The sequence below is a fragment of the Apteryx mantelli genome, chromosome 3, assembly GCF_036417845.1.
Source record: "Apteryx mantelli isolate bAptMan1 chromosome 3, bAptMan1.hap1, whole genome shotgun sequence".
Taxonomy (NCBI): Eukaryota; Metazoa; Chordata; class Aves; order Apterygiformes; family Apterygidae; genus Apteryx; species Apteryx mantelli.
In genome coordinates, this window is record NC_089980.1 from 108,913,825 (window position 1) to 108,929,044 (window position 15,220).

General features: G+C 36.3%; 1 protein-coding gene across 1 annotated transcript in view; it reads left to right on the forward strand.

Annotated features, from left to right (window-relative positions):
- Positions 1 to 15,220, forward strand: part of EYS (eyes shut homolog) — a 956,188-nt gene that overhangs the window by 71,024 nt on the left and 869,944 nt on the right. Inside the window, exon 5 of the mRNA XM_067294141.1 lies at positions 3,867 to 3,981. Coding sequence (XP_067150242.1) covers positions 3,867 to 3,981 — 115 coding nt within the window. The remainder of the gene's footprint in view (positions 1 to 3,866; positions 3,982 to 15,220) is intronic.

A 15,220-nucleotide genomic window follows, 5' to 3' on the forward strand; every position in this document is an offset into this window, starting at 1 on the left:
TTTAGTTTTGAAATTCGCTCCCCAAAGGCTCCAGTTAGTGATTGCAATATTTTTTCAAAGTATGTTGTTAATAAATTCATAAGTCTTTCTTTATTTTTATGATATCTTGAAAATAAAATCATTTTTTACTGCTTATTCACAAATATTTCAAAACTGTAAATTCTGGGTATGTTTATGCCAGTATAATTGGAATTCATTTAGGTGAGAGAAAACTTTTTGAGGGACTATGAATCAGATACTTTGCTCAAGAAGACCAGATTCAGGAATTCGGTGTGAGAGTTGCAATCTTGCAAGTAGGAGTGTTGAAATGTAGGGGAGATACAGAGTTCTTGAGAGGGCACTTCCAGCCTACCCTAATGTGACAAGCAGGGTGAACATGAAAGCGCAGCAGTGATCATGAAAGCTCAGAAGATTGCAGGATCAAGTTTAAATAGTTTCTAGGTCATCTGTGAGTGACCAGCTAAGATAAGTGTCCTTAGCTTTGCCTCAGACTATTAACTCTTCCAGCTCATTTTTAGTTTCCAGAAAGTAAATACAATTCATTTGTTATTCCTTAAAAATTTATAGCTACCAGAATCATAATAGGACCAACTGTCAGCAGATTTTACTATTTTTAGGATCCAAAATTCTCCTTGTAAATTTATATCTTGCATTAGCTACCTAGATAACAGAGGATGTCAGAAAAGCTATTTTAACAGTTTCAAGTTTATTAAGGCACACACTTGGAAACTTTCTGACAGTGTGAGTCATTCTTCCTCTATAGTTCATGTTACACAAAGGAAGGCTACCATTAACAATGTTTCTTTATTCAAGAGCTTTGGAGTTGGTCATTAAAAGTTTTAAGTGAAGGTTTTGTTTCCTTCTCAGTAATTGCTGTATTCATCTTAATCATTTTCAGATAATGTAGATTATGACTATGACTAGTTACTCCACAAAAAGCACGTTTCATGCTAGCTGATCCACTACTACTACCTGATCCACTTTTATTTTGAATAGCATTTTAAATGAATGTAATGGCACTTATCTCACATGCACATACAAATTCCAGTAAGAGTTGACTTGGCCATTTTACTCCTTTTTTTTGTTTTGTTTTGTTTTAGTTGTCAGTATTATTTGCTTCCCCTCATGCCTAAGCTGCATTCTTCACCATCTCAGCTTCTATCTACTTACCCTTTCTTCTTTTGGAAAGCAGTTGTTTTCCATTCTAAACATATACTCAATTTAATTTTCTTCACTTCAGTTATGATGTATGACTACCTTGTATCCTAACTCCATCCTTTCAGTCTTGATATCATACACAACTTTGTGCTAAGAATCTGATAGTAGCATTTTTTCTTAAATGTCAAGATTTAAGATGAATTCAAATAGGCAGTGAACAAGGGTATCCATCACAATAAATTGTGATTGTTTACTTTGTATCTGCTTCTATTATCCATGTTCTTTGTGACACTAAAAAGCCACAAAAAGAGGGAAAGGGTATTCTGAGAAAATTTGTTTTTTTACTGTTGTTTTTGCAACTTTACTGTCAACTTTCCTACTGTTAATTTACACTTACCTTCCCTCACCTTGGCTTGTCTATTGCAAAACAACAAAACTAAAACTAAGAAAAATGAGCAAATAGAAAAAATAGAAAAAACAACTTTAAAAATTGGTTTACTAAATTATCCATTCTATGAACACAGTTAGAGATTACCCAGATAAATGGAACCAAGAAAACTAGGAGCTCTCTCACCTGATTTCAGACCAGATCTCACCCGATTTTATAGTTGAAAGCAAATCAGTGAATCAAATTTTATAATTGGCTTGCTCTGACTGATTTTTTTTTAAACATTATTTTAAAATGTAATTATAAAGAAGATACCATATCACTTTTTTTACTTTATAGCCCTTTTATACATAAATGTAATATATGAATGAATGCTGCTGTATTATAAAGGACAACAAATATATTATTTGGTGATCAGAATATCCTTGTTTAGAGGGGAAAATAAGTATGTAACTATATGATGAAATAAAAGCACCTACACATTATGAAAAACTCCTTGTAGCTACAAAAATTGAACTGCAAATTTGGTAAGAATAGACTTTGCCAGGATTTCATTTCCAAGTTCTTGAAATGGTAGCAGTATAATTATATGGTTTGCATATAGCATTTTTTTCGAGAGGATGATGAAGCTAGGGGAGGTATATAGAGCATTGCTACTTGCAATGCAATAACATAGAGGAGTGTCCTGTGGTTAAGTCTATAGTGGTCTTAAAAAAGCGGTCTTGGAAACCTCTAGGTAGAGAAGGTTTTTCCACCTACTTCTGTCCACGTGGTCCCATACTTAACCTGTGTGTAGACTGTCCAGGGGCTTCCAGTGATATACAGCCCAGTTTGTACTTCACAAAAGCTGACAAATGACTTATGCTTCTGGACATACTAGATGGATTGCCTTTGTGCATCCCTCAAAGGCATAGCCATACCCACTGATTAGTCGTCTTTAGAATTCTTTCATTGATTTAGAAAATTCAGTTAACTAAGACATTTTCTATGGAATCATGTTGTCTGTACTGTATTTTCTATTGAAATATATTCTTTACTGGTGTATGTTATACAATTGTGAGAGGCTTCATACATTATGAAACCAGGGATGGCATTATTTTTTAAAATGGGGAAATGTAAGTGACGCAACTGAATATTGCACCCACTGGGAGCAAGAGCATAGGAAAAACGAAGGTGATCTGTATCATCTTCATGATACTCAGCTTCTGGGATGAGTCATTAGACAGAGTACCTCTCAGAATATGCTAAAGAAACTTCCCATCTGTCATCTTGGGGTTTCTTCATAAACAGAATTTTTCAGCTGACTGGTCATTTCTCATCTCTGCTACTTAAACCTTTTCTTTCTGTGCTACCAGAAAGATCCTTTAAACAGAGTAATATGCTAATCAGGTATATAAATACAGGCAGGAGTGAATTTGACAGGAATTACATATCCATCAAAAGGCATAAGAAAGTTTTTGTGGTCTGGCTTTTACTTTTGTGCATTTTGAGCAAGATATTTGAGAAAGACTCACATATTTATTTGTTCTGCAATGTTCCATTATTGCCTTTGAATAAAACTTGCTTACTATCTATTTGAATCTCATCTTTTTTATTGTGTAAGGGAATTTTTTTAACACTGGAGAACTAGATAAGAAAAGGATTTTCTCCTACTAATGACAAGTGGTGACATGAAGCAGAAGAAATGTCTACACCTCCTTTTACCATAGAAGTGTTAGCCGTGCTCCATTGTCATCACATAGAACTAGCAAACAGTCACAAAAAAGAATGCTAGTTTTCTTCTTTAAAATAAAATACTGTATTATAATTAAACAAACACAAAAGCAGCTATGTGTTGTCCTGTGCATGGGTTCCTCACATTGTTCCTTCCTACCTAAGTGTGTCATTTTTGAATACTCTTTGCTAATCGTCAGTAATGATTGAGGCTAACTATTTTAAGTTTCATTTATCATCATCTTTTTCAGTTTTCTCTCTCATGTTTTAGTAGAACCTTCCTTTCTAATACATTTACAAACCTTGTTTATGGTTTTCTATTAAATACCACCTCATTCAAGGTTGTTTTGGTTTCCAGAAGATTATATGAAGTATTGGTATAAAAATATTTTAATTAATGAAAATTTTTATTTTATGTAGAAGCAAAAATATCCAGAATCATGTAACTGATTGTTAGTCGCTTGAAAAAATGCTCTGTATGTTTTAAATAACATAAAAGGTCTGTTTTGTTACTGCAAGAACATTATTAAATAGAATTATGGAATCTAATTAAATGCGATCAACTTTTAAAATGCAAGTCCTCTAAAATACACTGGTGTATTTGCAGCTGCATGCCAGGATTCACTGGAAAGAACTGTGAGGAAGTAATTGACTACTGCAGGCTGCTCAGCATCAACTGTCTGAATGAAGGATTGTGTCTTAATATAATTGGAAGATTCACTGTAAGTAATTTAATATATGTTAAACTAATTCAGTGCTCCAAAGTATAAAAGCTTCAGACAACTAGAACTTGAAATGCATTCATTGTTCTAAGAGACAAGAGGGACATACATTTATGTGTTTGTTATTTATTTAAATCAATAACACAAGGAGTATCCACTTGGGTAATATAGATTTTTTATTTTCTATTGAGACCGTGTTTTGTACTTTATCAAGGAAGAGAACTGAAGAATATTTTTACAGTAGAAAGAATATATACCTAATTGTGGTCCAGTGCTATTATCCACATAGATGATAATCACAGCTATGTTGCAGTCTTTAAAAGTACATTGCTTGAATTGAGTACATCTGTTGCTGTTGTTTTAACCAGAATCAAATTAGTAATTTAAACATAAGCATATTTAAAGAATATCTAATATAAACTTAAAAGTTTGATGACGAAACTGTTGTGTGGTGAGGTTAGTTCTAACTGACAATTTGCAAAAACATAATTCCGCTTGTTTTAACACCCAAGGTATCTACTGAAAACACTGAGAAAGAACTGTCATGTATCCACATTCTTCTGGCCATAGCTTGGCAAAGGAGAGGGAATGATAGTTTCCCCTGTAGCAGTAACTGGGAACAATTTAAAGGAGACTCTAAAAGCCACTCATTTTGCAACTACAGGAGGAGATATACACTCTTTCAACTTCTCCGTTACTGGGAAGGGTAAATGATACTTCTGAAGGGGATGGATGTGTTCCAAGTGTTGTGGCAGGAGTAGCACAACTGAAGTTTTAATCCCTTGCACTCTGTCAGGGATGAGATGGAATAGGATGTGTTTTATGTTGGAACACTGAAAAGGAGATCCAAAAGCTGGAAAAGGTCACTAGTTACAGGGTCCTATTTTTATGTTCATGTGAGCCCTCTGAGTCTATGACTGGGGAGTATTAGGAACAGCTCAAACCATAGGTCCAACACAAAATTCTCAGAATTTATCATCTTTTAAAAAAGTGTTTGATGAAAAGGTCTTCATTAGAAATAATGTCTTAATGCTGTTCTGACCTCCACTTATCTGTTTAGATGTTCAGATAAAATATGTTAGGATTACTATTACTCCTTGTGTCAGAGAACAGGAAGAGCAGGCTACTCTGTAAGAGAAGGAGATCTGGGAGCTGAGGGTGACAACAAGGCAGGCAGAGGCAGCATCCTCAACAACAAGGGGCACAATGCCACAGTACCCTCACAAGAAGAACAGAGCAGAGCCAGAGACCAGGGTTCAACCAATAGTTCAGTGATCACCAGAAAAGTCCATAGTGATAAGGCAGGTCTGAGGTCAAGTCAACACATCAGGATCATCAAGGTACAAGTCTGGGTACAGGCATACCTACAAAATAACTCAGACAAGGACCAAGGGCAAAGGCTTGAGATTAAATGGAGCTCATGAGCAAACGAGTGGAGGGTGCATGAGTGGAGGTCCCAAGTGAAGCTTCTCACAGCTCTTTCTCACAACTTAGTTGTTTTTACAGCAGTCTGATCCAAGCTGTGCCACATCAGAGCTGACATTGAACACCAGCAGCTAAACCTGTGAGAGAAGGGAAAGAGGTCGCAGAGAAGAATTGTAGAGAAAGATGATTATAGGCTGGTCAGTCCAATTAGAGCCTGTTGGTGCATTCAAGATCCTGACAGTTCCTCTTCCAATTTAACTTGAATCTGAATCTCCCTGGCATGTAATTATTCATCCAGTCCAAATCTCACTAGCTTTCCTGTAGTCACAAAAGCTAAAAAGGCATAGGTATTTTCTCCCCAATACTTTGCAGTTGACTCCTTGTGTTTGGTCATGCTCCTTGAGTCTTACCTGATCTGAAAATTGCTGTATACAGGTCACCAAGGATTGTTACTCCTATTTACATATGATGACAAAGACATAAGAGCTTCCAGTCATTTGTTTGAAGTGGACAGCCTATGTTTTTGCACTTAGATCTGTATATAAGTTCTAGCAAGTTAGATAGCATCACGGACCTTTCACATCTCACTAAGAATCAGATTCATACCACTGTCAACTGAATCATGCTCTCCCAGAGTGCTGCATCTTGCCCTTCCCCTTAGTCCCTGTTCTTAATTGCCAGAAGCAGCTGTTTGGCTTGACCTTTTATAGCCACTCAGCTCCTTGCACTTCCACGGATATGTAATCAGATCTGTGACAGCTCTGTAACGAGAATTTTATTTAAGAGCATGATAAAGTTAGTGAAGTAAATATGTGTAAATGATGAGAAGTTAATAAGTACTCTTTAGGTAGAAACAAATAAATCGCATCAGCTTGATTCTGAATTCTGATTCAGAGTCCAGAAATGTATCAATAATGGCTTCACTGCATTGGTAGTATGATAAAGTATGTGCTTTTAAAATTTGTGTTTTCATAATAATTTGTCATACTACCTGTAAATATGTATTAATCAGAATAATTGTACTTAAATGTAGGATCCTCTTTGACACTAAACCTGAAGTAATTTGCAAAATACTGCACAACAGAGATTTATACAGAGTACTGAAACATACATCCTTAGAAGAATATAGTCTTGCTCTGTTGAATATACCATATATAATATGCCCACATAAGAATAAAATAGATGGCTAGGAATTATCTTACTCTGAGAGTTTGCCTCTCCAAATTGTTGATAACGGATAAACCAAACAGAAACACTGAGCCCAATTCTGCTTGCATTGAAATAAGTGGGGCCATGAAATGAGTATACTGATTTAAAGGTGTTTGTGTCTCCCAGTTAACTTATCTACATGCTAAAAATATTAGAAGCCCAAAATATTGGAACCAAGACAAAAACAATATTTTTAACTCTTTACAACTATTTATTTCATATGTCCACTTACATCAAGTAATAACAAAAATTACAGCATAAGAATTAGGATACGAAAGAGGTTTAATAATCAGAGTACAATGTGTGTGGTGTGGACATCAAAGTGAATATTAAGTTTGAAGAGAAAATGAAAAATACAGCTTTAGGAAAGCAAGCAAAGAAACACAGATGCAAAATAGGTGTCTAACAGTAAATGTTTTCATTTGATCCTCAAAAATAAGGTTTCAAGACCAGTATAAGATGTGATACTTGCTTAGCAGATACAAAATTAAGCTATAAGATACAGCAAAATGAGTTGGCACAGCAAAGACTGGATTTTTCTATTTAAACTTTGATGCCTGCAGAAGAGGCTGGTAGGATATAGTATCTGCTAGAGAACTCATATGACAAGCCTTGAGGATTGACAAATAAGATTGACCAGAGAAAGTGAGGAAAGCAAGAAAAAGATTAAAGGGCTTGGTGCAAATTACTGGGTTTTTTTGTGGAGAATATATATTATGCTGAAGCATCAGGAACATGAACAAGCAACTCAGAGTTCAAAATCCTTTCCCTTTTCCTTGATGGTCGTTCTGTGGTATGGAATCTTTATCTGGATAAGCAGTTCTACATCAGTCAAAAGGGTTAGATTCTATTTAAAGACATAAAAAAAAAATGAATTCTGTACAGCCATTTTTTTTCACTTCTTTTAGTTCTAACTTTCTTATCTTGCTTCATTTTTCCCCACAAAAAATATATATTTTTGGTATTACCAGAAAATCACAAACTGATAAATAATTTAGTAATTAAAGCTGAGCAAAATTTTGTTGCTGGATTTTTTTTCAGCAAAGGCAGATTTGGAAGTACTGAAACATTCAATGCATTTGTATAAGTTGTGCTAAAGTGTCCATCTGAAAAAAGCAAAATAATTCTGAAAAAAATTAAGGTGTTGAGTCTTGAAATCTAATTTAAACATAGATTTTTGTTTTGAAATTCATCTTTAGTTTAGTTTTAAAGGGTACTTAGAATTGAAACAGTATAGTTTTATTTTTTCAGAGTTGCTGCAGCGCTCAGTTATTGGCACAAGTATTTTATTACTAATTATTATTATAAATAATAGCAATATAAATAGTTATTCTATTTACATTTATTATGTTAAGTAATTTATTATATGTTTGTAAAATTACTTCTGCCTCTGTTAAGAAAACCCTATGAAGAATATATGTTAAATTTATGCTGGATAATAATGATAAGTTATGGGAAGCATTTAGTGATGACGCTATTTTTGCAGATGAGGATGGGAATTGTTGCTTCTTAGGAAACTGACCTTCTCCTCTGTGATAGCTGATATTTCAGAGTTCAGCTTACTAGTAACAAATAACCTCCTTTTTTCTTTTTGTTAGCATGGAAGAAAATATAAAATTATTTTTGTTGAAATGTGCAGATGACACCAGAAAAAAGATAGTATAGCAGGAAATAAGTCTGATCTGAAATTCTTGGTAGGCTATGCTACTTTAAAAAAACCCTATTTTAAAATAGGTAGATGCAATGCTGTATGCACAGGAAAACAAATGTAGGTCAGTTAGTTACTCAGTGGTGACAGTTTCCTGATATTCACCAACAATGAAGACAACTTTGAACACATGGTAGATGCTAGATCTGACATGAGATCCATCACACTGTTGATTAAGAAAGAAAGACAACCTCTGTAGTCAGATAGAAAACTCACTCAATACAATACTTGTATGCAGAAGACCTTGTTTAGGGACATACTTCTATGAAGGCAGAAGGCACATCATGGGCAGTTCTACTATCTAAACTGTTTTAATGAGCCTGAAAACTGTAAAACTCCATTAACAAAGAGTTGTATAGGGTGCCAACATTTTTTAAATGCATTCTCAAAAGTACAAATCTGGAGATTTCTGCAGATTCACAAAGTGTAGGCATTCCATGGGCTATCGCTTTTGCAGGAACAAAGGCACCCCCTATACAGGCATACCTCAGAGATATTGTGGGTTTGGTTCCAGACCACCGCAATAAAGCGAACATCGCAATAAAGAGAGTCACATGAATTTTTTGGTTTCTCAGTGCATATAAAAGTTATGTAGTCTATTAAGTGTGCAATAGCATTATGTCTAAAAAACCAATGTACATATCTTAATTAAAAAAATACTATATTGCTGAAAAATGCTACCCATCATCTGAGCCTTCAGCGAGTTGTAATCTTTTTGCTGATGGAGGGTCTTACCTCGATGTTGATGGCTGCTGACTGATCAGGGTGGTGGCTGCTGAAGGTTGGGGTGGCTGTGGCAATTTCTTAAAATAAGGCAGCAATGAAGTTTGCCGCATCGATTGACTCTTCCTTTCATGAAGTATTTCTCTGTTGCGTGCGATGCTGTTTGATAGCATTTTACCCACAATAGAACTTCTTTCAAAACTGGAGTCAATCCTTTCAAACCCTGCTGCTGCTTTATGAACTAAGTTTATGTAATCTTCTAAATCCTTTGTTGTTATTTCAACAATGTTCACAGCATCTTCGCCAGGAGTAGATTTCATCTCAAGAAACCATTTTCTTTGCTCATCCATAAGAAACAACTCTTCATGCGTTAAAAGTTTTATCATGAGATTGAAGGAATTCAGTCCCATACTCAGGCTCCACTTCTAACTCTAGTTCTCTTCCTATTTCCACCACATCTGCAGTTATTTCCTCCACTGAAGTCTTGAACCCCTCCCAGTCATCCATGAGGGCTGGAATCAACTTCTTCCAAACTCCTGTTAATGTTGATATTTTGACCTCCTCCTATGAATCACGAATGTTCTCAATGGCATCTAGAATGCTGAATCCTTTCCAGAAGGTTTTCAATTTACTTTGCCCAGATCCGTCAGAGGAATCACTATCTATGGCAGCTCTAGCCTTACGAAATGTATTTCTTAAATAATAAGACTTGAAAGTTGAAATTACTCCTTGATCCATGGGCTGCAGAATGGATGTTGTGTTAGCAGGCATGAAAACAACATGAATCTCGTTGCACATCTCCATCAGAGTTCTTGGGTGACCAGGTGCCTTGTCGATGAGCAGTAATATTTTGAAAGGAATCTTTTTTTCTGAGCAGGAGTTCTCAACAGTGGGCTTAAAATATTCAGTAAACCATGTTGTAAACAGATGTGCTGTCATCCAGGCTTTGTTGTTCCATTTATAGAGCACAGGCAGAGTAGATTTAGCATAATTCTTAAGGGTCCCAGGATTTTCGGGATGGTAAATGAGCATTGGCTTCAACTTAAAGTCACCAGCTGCATTAGCCCCTAACGAGAGAGTCAGTCTGTCCTTTGAAGCTTTGAAGCCGGGTATTGACTTCTCCTCTCTAGCTATGAAAGTCCTAGATGGCGTCTTCTTCCAGTATAAGGCTGTTTCGTCTGCACTGAAAATCTGTTGTTTAGTGGAGCCACCTTCATCAAGTATCTTAGCTAGATCTTCTGGATAACTTGCTGCAGCTTCTACATCAGCACTTGCTGCTTCACCTTGCACTTTTATGTTATGGAGACAGCTTCTTTCCTTAAACCTCATGGACCAACCTCTGCTAGCTTCAAACTTTTCTTCTGCAGCTTCCTCACTTCTCTCGCCCTTCATAGAGTTGAAGAGAGTTCGGGCCTTGCTCTGGATGAGGCTTTGGCTTAAGGGAATGTTGTGGCTGGTTTGGTCTTCTATCCAGACCACTAAAACTTTCTCCATATCAGCAAGAAGGCTGTTTTGTTTTCTTATTGTTTGTGTGTTCACTGGAGTAGCACTTTGAATTTCCTTCGAGACCTTTTCCTTTGCATTCACAACTTGGCTAACTGTTTGGCGCAAGAGGCCTCTCTTTCAGCCTGTCTCAGCTTTCGACATGCCTTCCTCACTAAGCTTCATCATTTCTAGCTTTGGATTTAAAGTGAGAGATGTGCGACTCTTCCTTTCACTTGAACACTTAGAGGCCATTGTAGGGTTATTAATTGCCCTAATTTCAATATTGTTGTGTCTCAGGGCATAGGGAGGCCTGAGGAGAGGGAGAGAGATGGGGGAATGGCCAGTCAGTGGAGCAGTCACAACACACACAACATTAATTGATTAAGTTTGCTGTCTTATGTTGGCGTGGTTCATGGCACCCCAAAACAATTACAATAGTAACATCAAAGATCACAGATCACCGTAACAGATATAATAATAATGAAAAAGCTTGAAATGTGAGAATTACCAAAATGTGACACAGAGACACAAAGTGAGCACATGCTGTTGGAAAAATGGTGCCAATAGACTTGCTCGACTCAGGGTTGCACAACCTTCAATTTGTAAAATACTCAATATCTGCAAAGCACAATAAAGTGAAGCGCAATAAAGCGAGGTATGCCTGTACTTAAAATATTTAATTTTGGGTACCAAAAAATGTTGAAGTCGTGTTAGCAAGGAAGCACTGACAGCACTGCATGTAGTTCTGTGCTGCTGCTTCTTCCATGCACTACTGACCATACCAGCAGCATTTTCAAAAATTGTTAGGTAATAAAATATGGTGTAATGCAGCATGTCAGTAGGTTTCAGTCAGATCAGGAAGGCCAAGTCACAGCTGTCCTGTCCTAATGAATTAACTCCATCAGACATTAAATTTTATGAAGATCTATTTTTGTGGGATCCAAAATCCAAAATACAGAAGGCTGAAGAAGTTACTGTGGATTGTTTCTAACAAAAGCCATCCAGCACACTCAGTGCTTGGTATTCAAACACTGGGAAAAGCATTGTATTTCCCAGAGCTGCCATGAATAATTACAGTATAAGAAATCACTTTATGTTGGTTCTTTAGAAGGTCAAAGATAGGATGTTTACTCTATTAGATAGTTTCTAAAATACAGAAAGATAGGACTGCAACCTTGCCTCAGTTTGAGAAACTTGAATATCGTTTGAACAGGTGACAGAGCATTTGAACATTAGAGATCTTTCTCTTTCACAAATTCTGCTATGTTAAATTCTACCATTTGCTATTGACTTGTCAATTATTGCAAAAACTCTGATATTGATTAACTTCTGTCTTCTGTTTTGCAGTGACTATGTTGAAACTACTTCTTTTTAAATCTATATAATCACTGCTGAGCTTTTGAAGAAAATTTAATATTAACTTTTCCTTGTCATCTTTTACATATTTTTAATTAATACTATCCTAGTTCAGCAACTTTTGTAATCGCTTGTACCTATTCAGTAGCAGAAGACAGGGACCACTGTTTTAATGAAAATTTTAAATTATAACAGCTTTAACAAAAAACGTAGTTCTAAAATGACAGGTACTAAAAGTGTGAACCAATTGTAGATTCTAGAAGTCTATTCAAGGAAACTATTCATTTTGCATTATTTTGACAATATGATAAGCTGCTTCTTAAAAACATTTCAAAAAATCTGTCCACAGAGATACATTTCAATAGACATTTCTCTTCTTGTGGAAACTTCTATTTTTCCTAAATGGATTTTATACATGAAAAGTCAGTGTTCTTAATTTACAGTTGATAGTATCTCTTCAGTGCTTTTAATTTGAGGGTCTAAAGCAATTTATAATTATAGGTATCTGTTATCCTTATTTTTATGTGAAAATGGGTAAAAACTGAACAATTTCCCAAGGACAGCTGACTGGGAAGAAAGAAGGGTTGGGTTTTTTTTTATGATAACCATGCAGCTGCCTCATGGCAGCCTGGGGGAGAAACCACCTGGGGGAGAAAAGGCCTGGGTTTGGGTAGAATTTCTCCCATTTGAGGGAGAAGAAGGTGCAGTGCCATAGCAGCTGCAAACTACAGCTACACATTCCCATTTTGGCTCTGCCACACACCTCCTATGCAATGGCTAAATGCAGATTAAAACACATTCTGTTTCTTGTGGGCTGTAAAAATGCTCATAGCATTTTTTGCCTAACAGCTCCTTACCATGTTATGTGCAACTATCTATCAACTTACATGGTTCTTATAGTGTATCCAAGGCTATTTTGTCAATAAGGCTTTCTCCCATCATCCTCACAGACCATTGCTTCATGGAAAGTTTAGTGCTTGTTCTTAACGAAAGAACTGAGTTATATAGACACAAAAACTGAAGCTAAAATATGAAATAAAAAGCAGTGTCCATTGTAAAGTCCATTTCCATTTGTATGCACTACACTTGAGACAAGGACCAAGCAAATCATACATACTGCTTGAATAGCTGTGTTGCTGTGTTGGCAAGCAAATACGTACTAAAGCGGCATTAAAGAAAGAGACAATAATCTGTGCTAACATTATGGGGTTTACAATTACACCTACTGCTGGTCATTCAAAGCAAATATTTAAATTTCCTCTGAGAAGCAGTACTGATACTCAAACATGGGATTTTATATTGGAATCATTGTCAATTGTTGTCCTGGTGCCTTCCAAAGGAGCAGCAGGAACTGCTGCTGGTTTCTGGCTGGCATTCATACAGCACAGTGGAAGTAGATGGTGCTGTTAAGGGGGAGTGAAGCTAAGCAAAAATAAGCAATACTTTTAACCTCTATAAGTAACATGCAGAGTACGTGCTCTGTGAACATGGGTGTTTGCAGAGCACCGGGAACTACTCATTAATAAAAACTTGTACATATTAACCAGCACCAAACCAGAAAACACCTAATTATTTACCAGTAGAATTACCTGTCAGGGAATTGCTCCTCAGTCACTCAGTCTTTGCTCTCAACCTACTGTAACAGGAAAGAAGATTTAATATAATAGAAAATGTAGGTAACTAAAATCTTGCCCTGCAGATGGCTCTGTGACTGTTCATGTTATATGCTTTCAATCCTTCTCCTCACAATTTTGTTTATCAAAGCATAGTAAGAAAAACAGGGTTTTATGGTGAACCTGAAGTATTTTAATAACAAAGTGTGAACTGAGAAGATACAAGGTTGGTAAAGTAAAATTGTGAGTGTAAATAATTAAAGAAATAGTAACACCAAAGGTCACACCATTGTAGTTCAGGTTGAAAAAACAGCAGATGTGTTAGTGTTCTCTGATAAAGCAGAAGAGGCTTACAAACTAACATGAGTGCCTGTTCACTGAAGATGATGACAGAAGTTCCCTCTGGTGAGGGGGAAAGGAGGAAAAGGGAGGGAACTTCTCTTTTCCTGTGACTTTCTCTCTTTTTCCAGTTCTGAATGCTGGTAGGTGGTTAGCATTCAACAGAACACAAGCAGAAATTGCAGTCAGGCAGACAAGGCTCTAAATTTCATTCCTAACCAGATGCAGCTTGCCCTTAGGAGTGCAGAAGCAAACCCGTCAGCCAACTGTTGGGCTGGAAATCAGTCTGCTTCTTTTCAGAAGTGGCAAGCAGTGCCAGGCAACATAGTCCTGCCATAAGTCCTAAACCATCCTGAATGGCTCTTGTGCAAACTCTGCTGCCACTGCTCTCCCTTTCCACTTTGTAAGTTGTTCCCTGAGAAGGCACTCTCAGTCCTAATGCTCTTTGATAATAGTTTATCCCCAGAAGTCTGGCTGAATTCATACCCTATAAATAAAGCATCTCTATGCAGAATTAGCAATAATCTTGAGAACTGCGTTATGCCAGTCACACTGCTTAGATCTCATAGCCCTGAGAAGGCCTCAGACATGCTCTTAGAGAACCTCTTTGTATCTATTGCATGAGAGGAGAAATAGGTAACACATCCAGAATGAAAAGGCAGTATTGCTGAGAGAAAATATTACCTTGTTTAACAAACATAGTTCTTAAAATAAAAAATAAGCCACTAGGGCTCTTCTAAAACCCTCTGCACTGTATCAATCAACATTTGTTTTCTGAGTATAAAAAAGCCTTAAGGAAACAAACATTTAATATGTTTGGCATACTATATATTAAAGCATTTGGTTAGAGTGATAAAATTGTTATGAATATTTATAACAGCTCTACTAGCAAAACTGGAAGCAATGAAAATTGGCACTGCAAAATCTACTGCTCTCAGATGCAACTTTTATATTTATGTACAACATATGAAATAGATTAATGACATTTTCCTTTAAAAAACTTCTTGACTCTCTCCTACCATTTCCTCCCCATGGACTGTCTGAGCAATATAGTTCCATCTCTGTGAAGCCACTTTGTCACTGTTGTTAATTCTACTGATGTCTCTCCTGTACTCGTCCTTCTAGCTGGCTGTCCAAACAACAGTAGTTCAAAGTCAGATGCTTCCATTAGCTGCTAGTTATGCACTAGTTAATAAGTCCATTTCCTTCTACACAGTATCTCTAATTCTACACAAGAGTTCACATAAATTTTAAAATATCTTATACAGTTCTGTGCTCTTCAGTATTTAATTTGATCTTCACCAAAACAACCTTTTCCTGCCTTTGTTATTCCATTGAAGTAAACAGTATCAAAGTACTCTAGATACATTTAATACTTGCT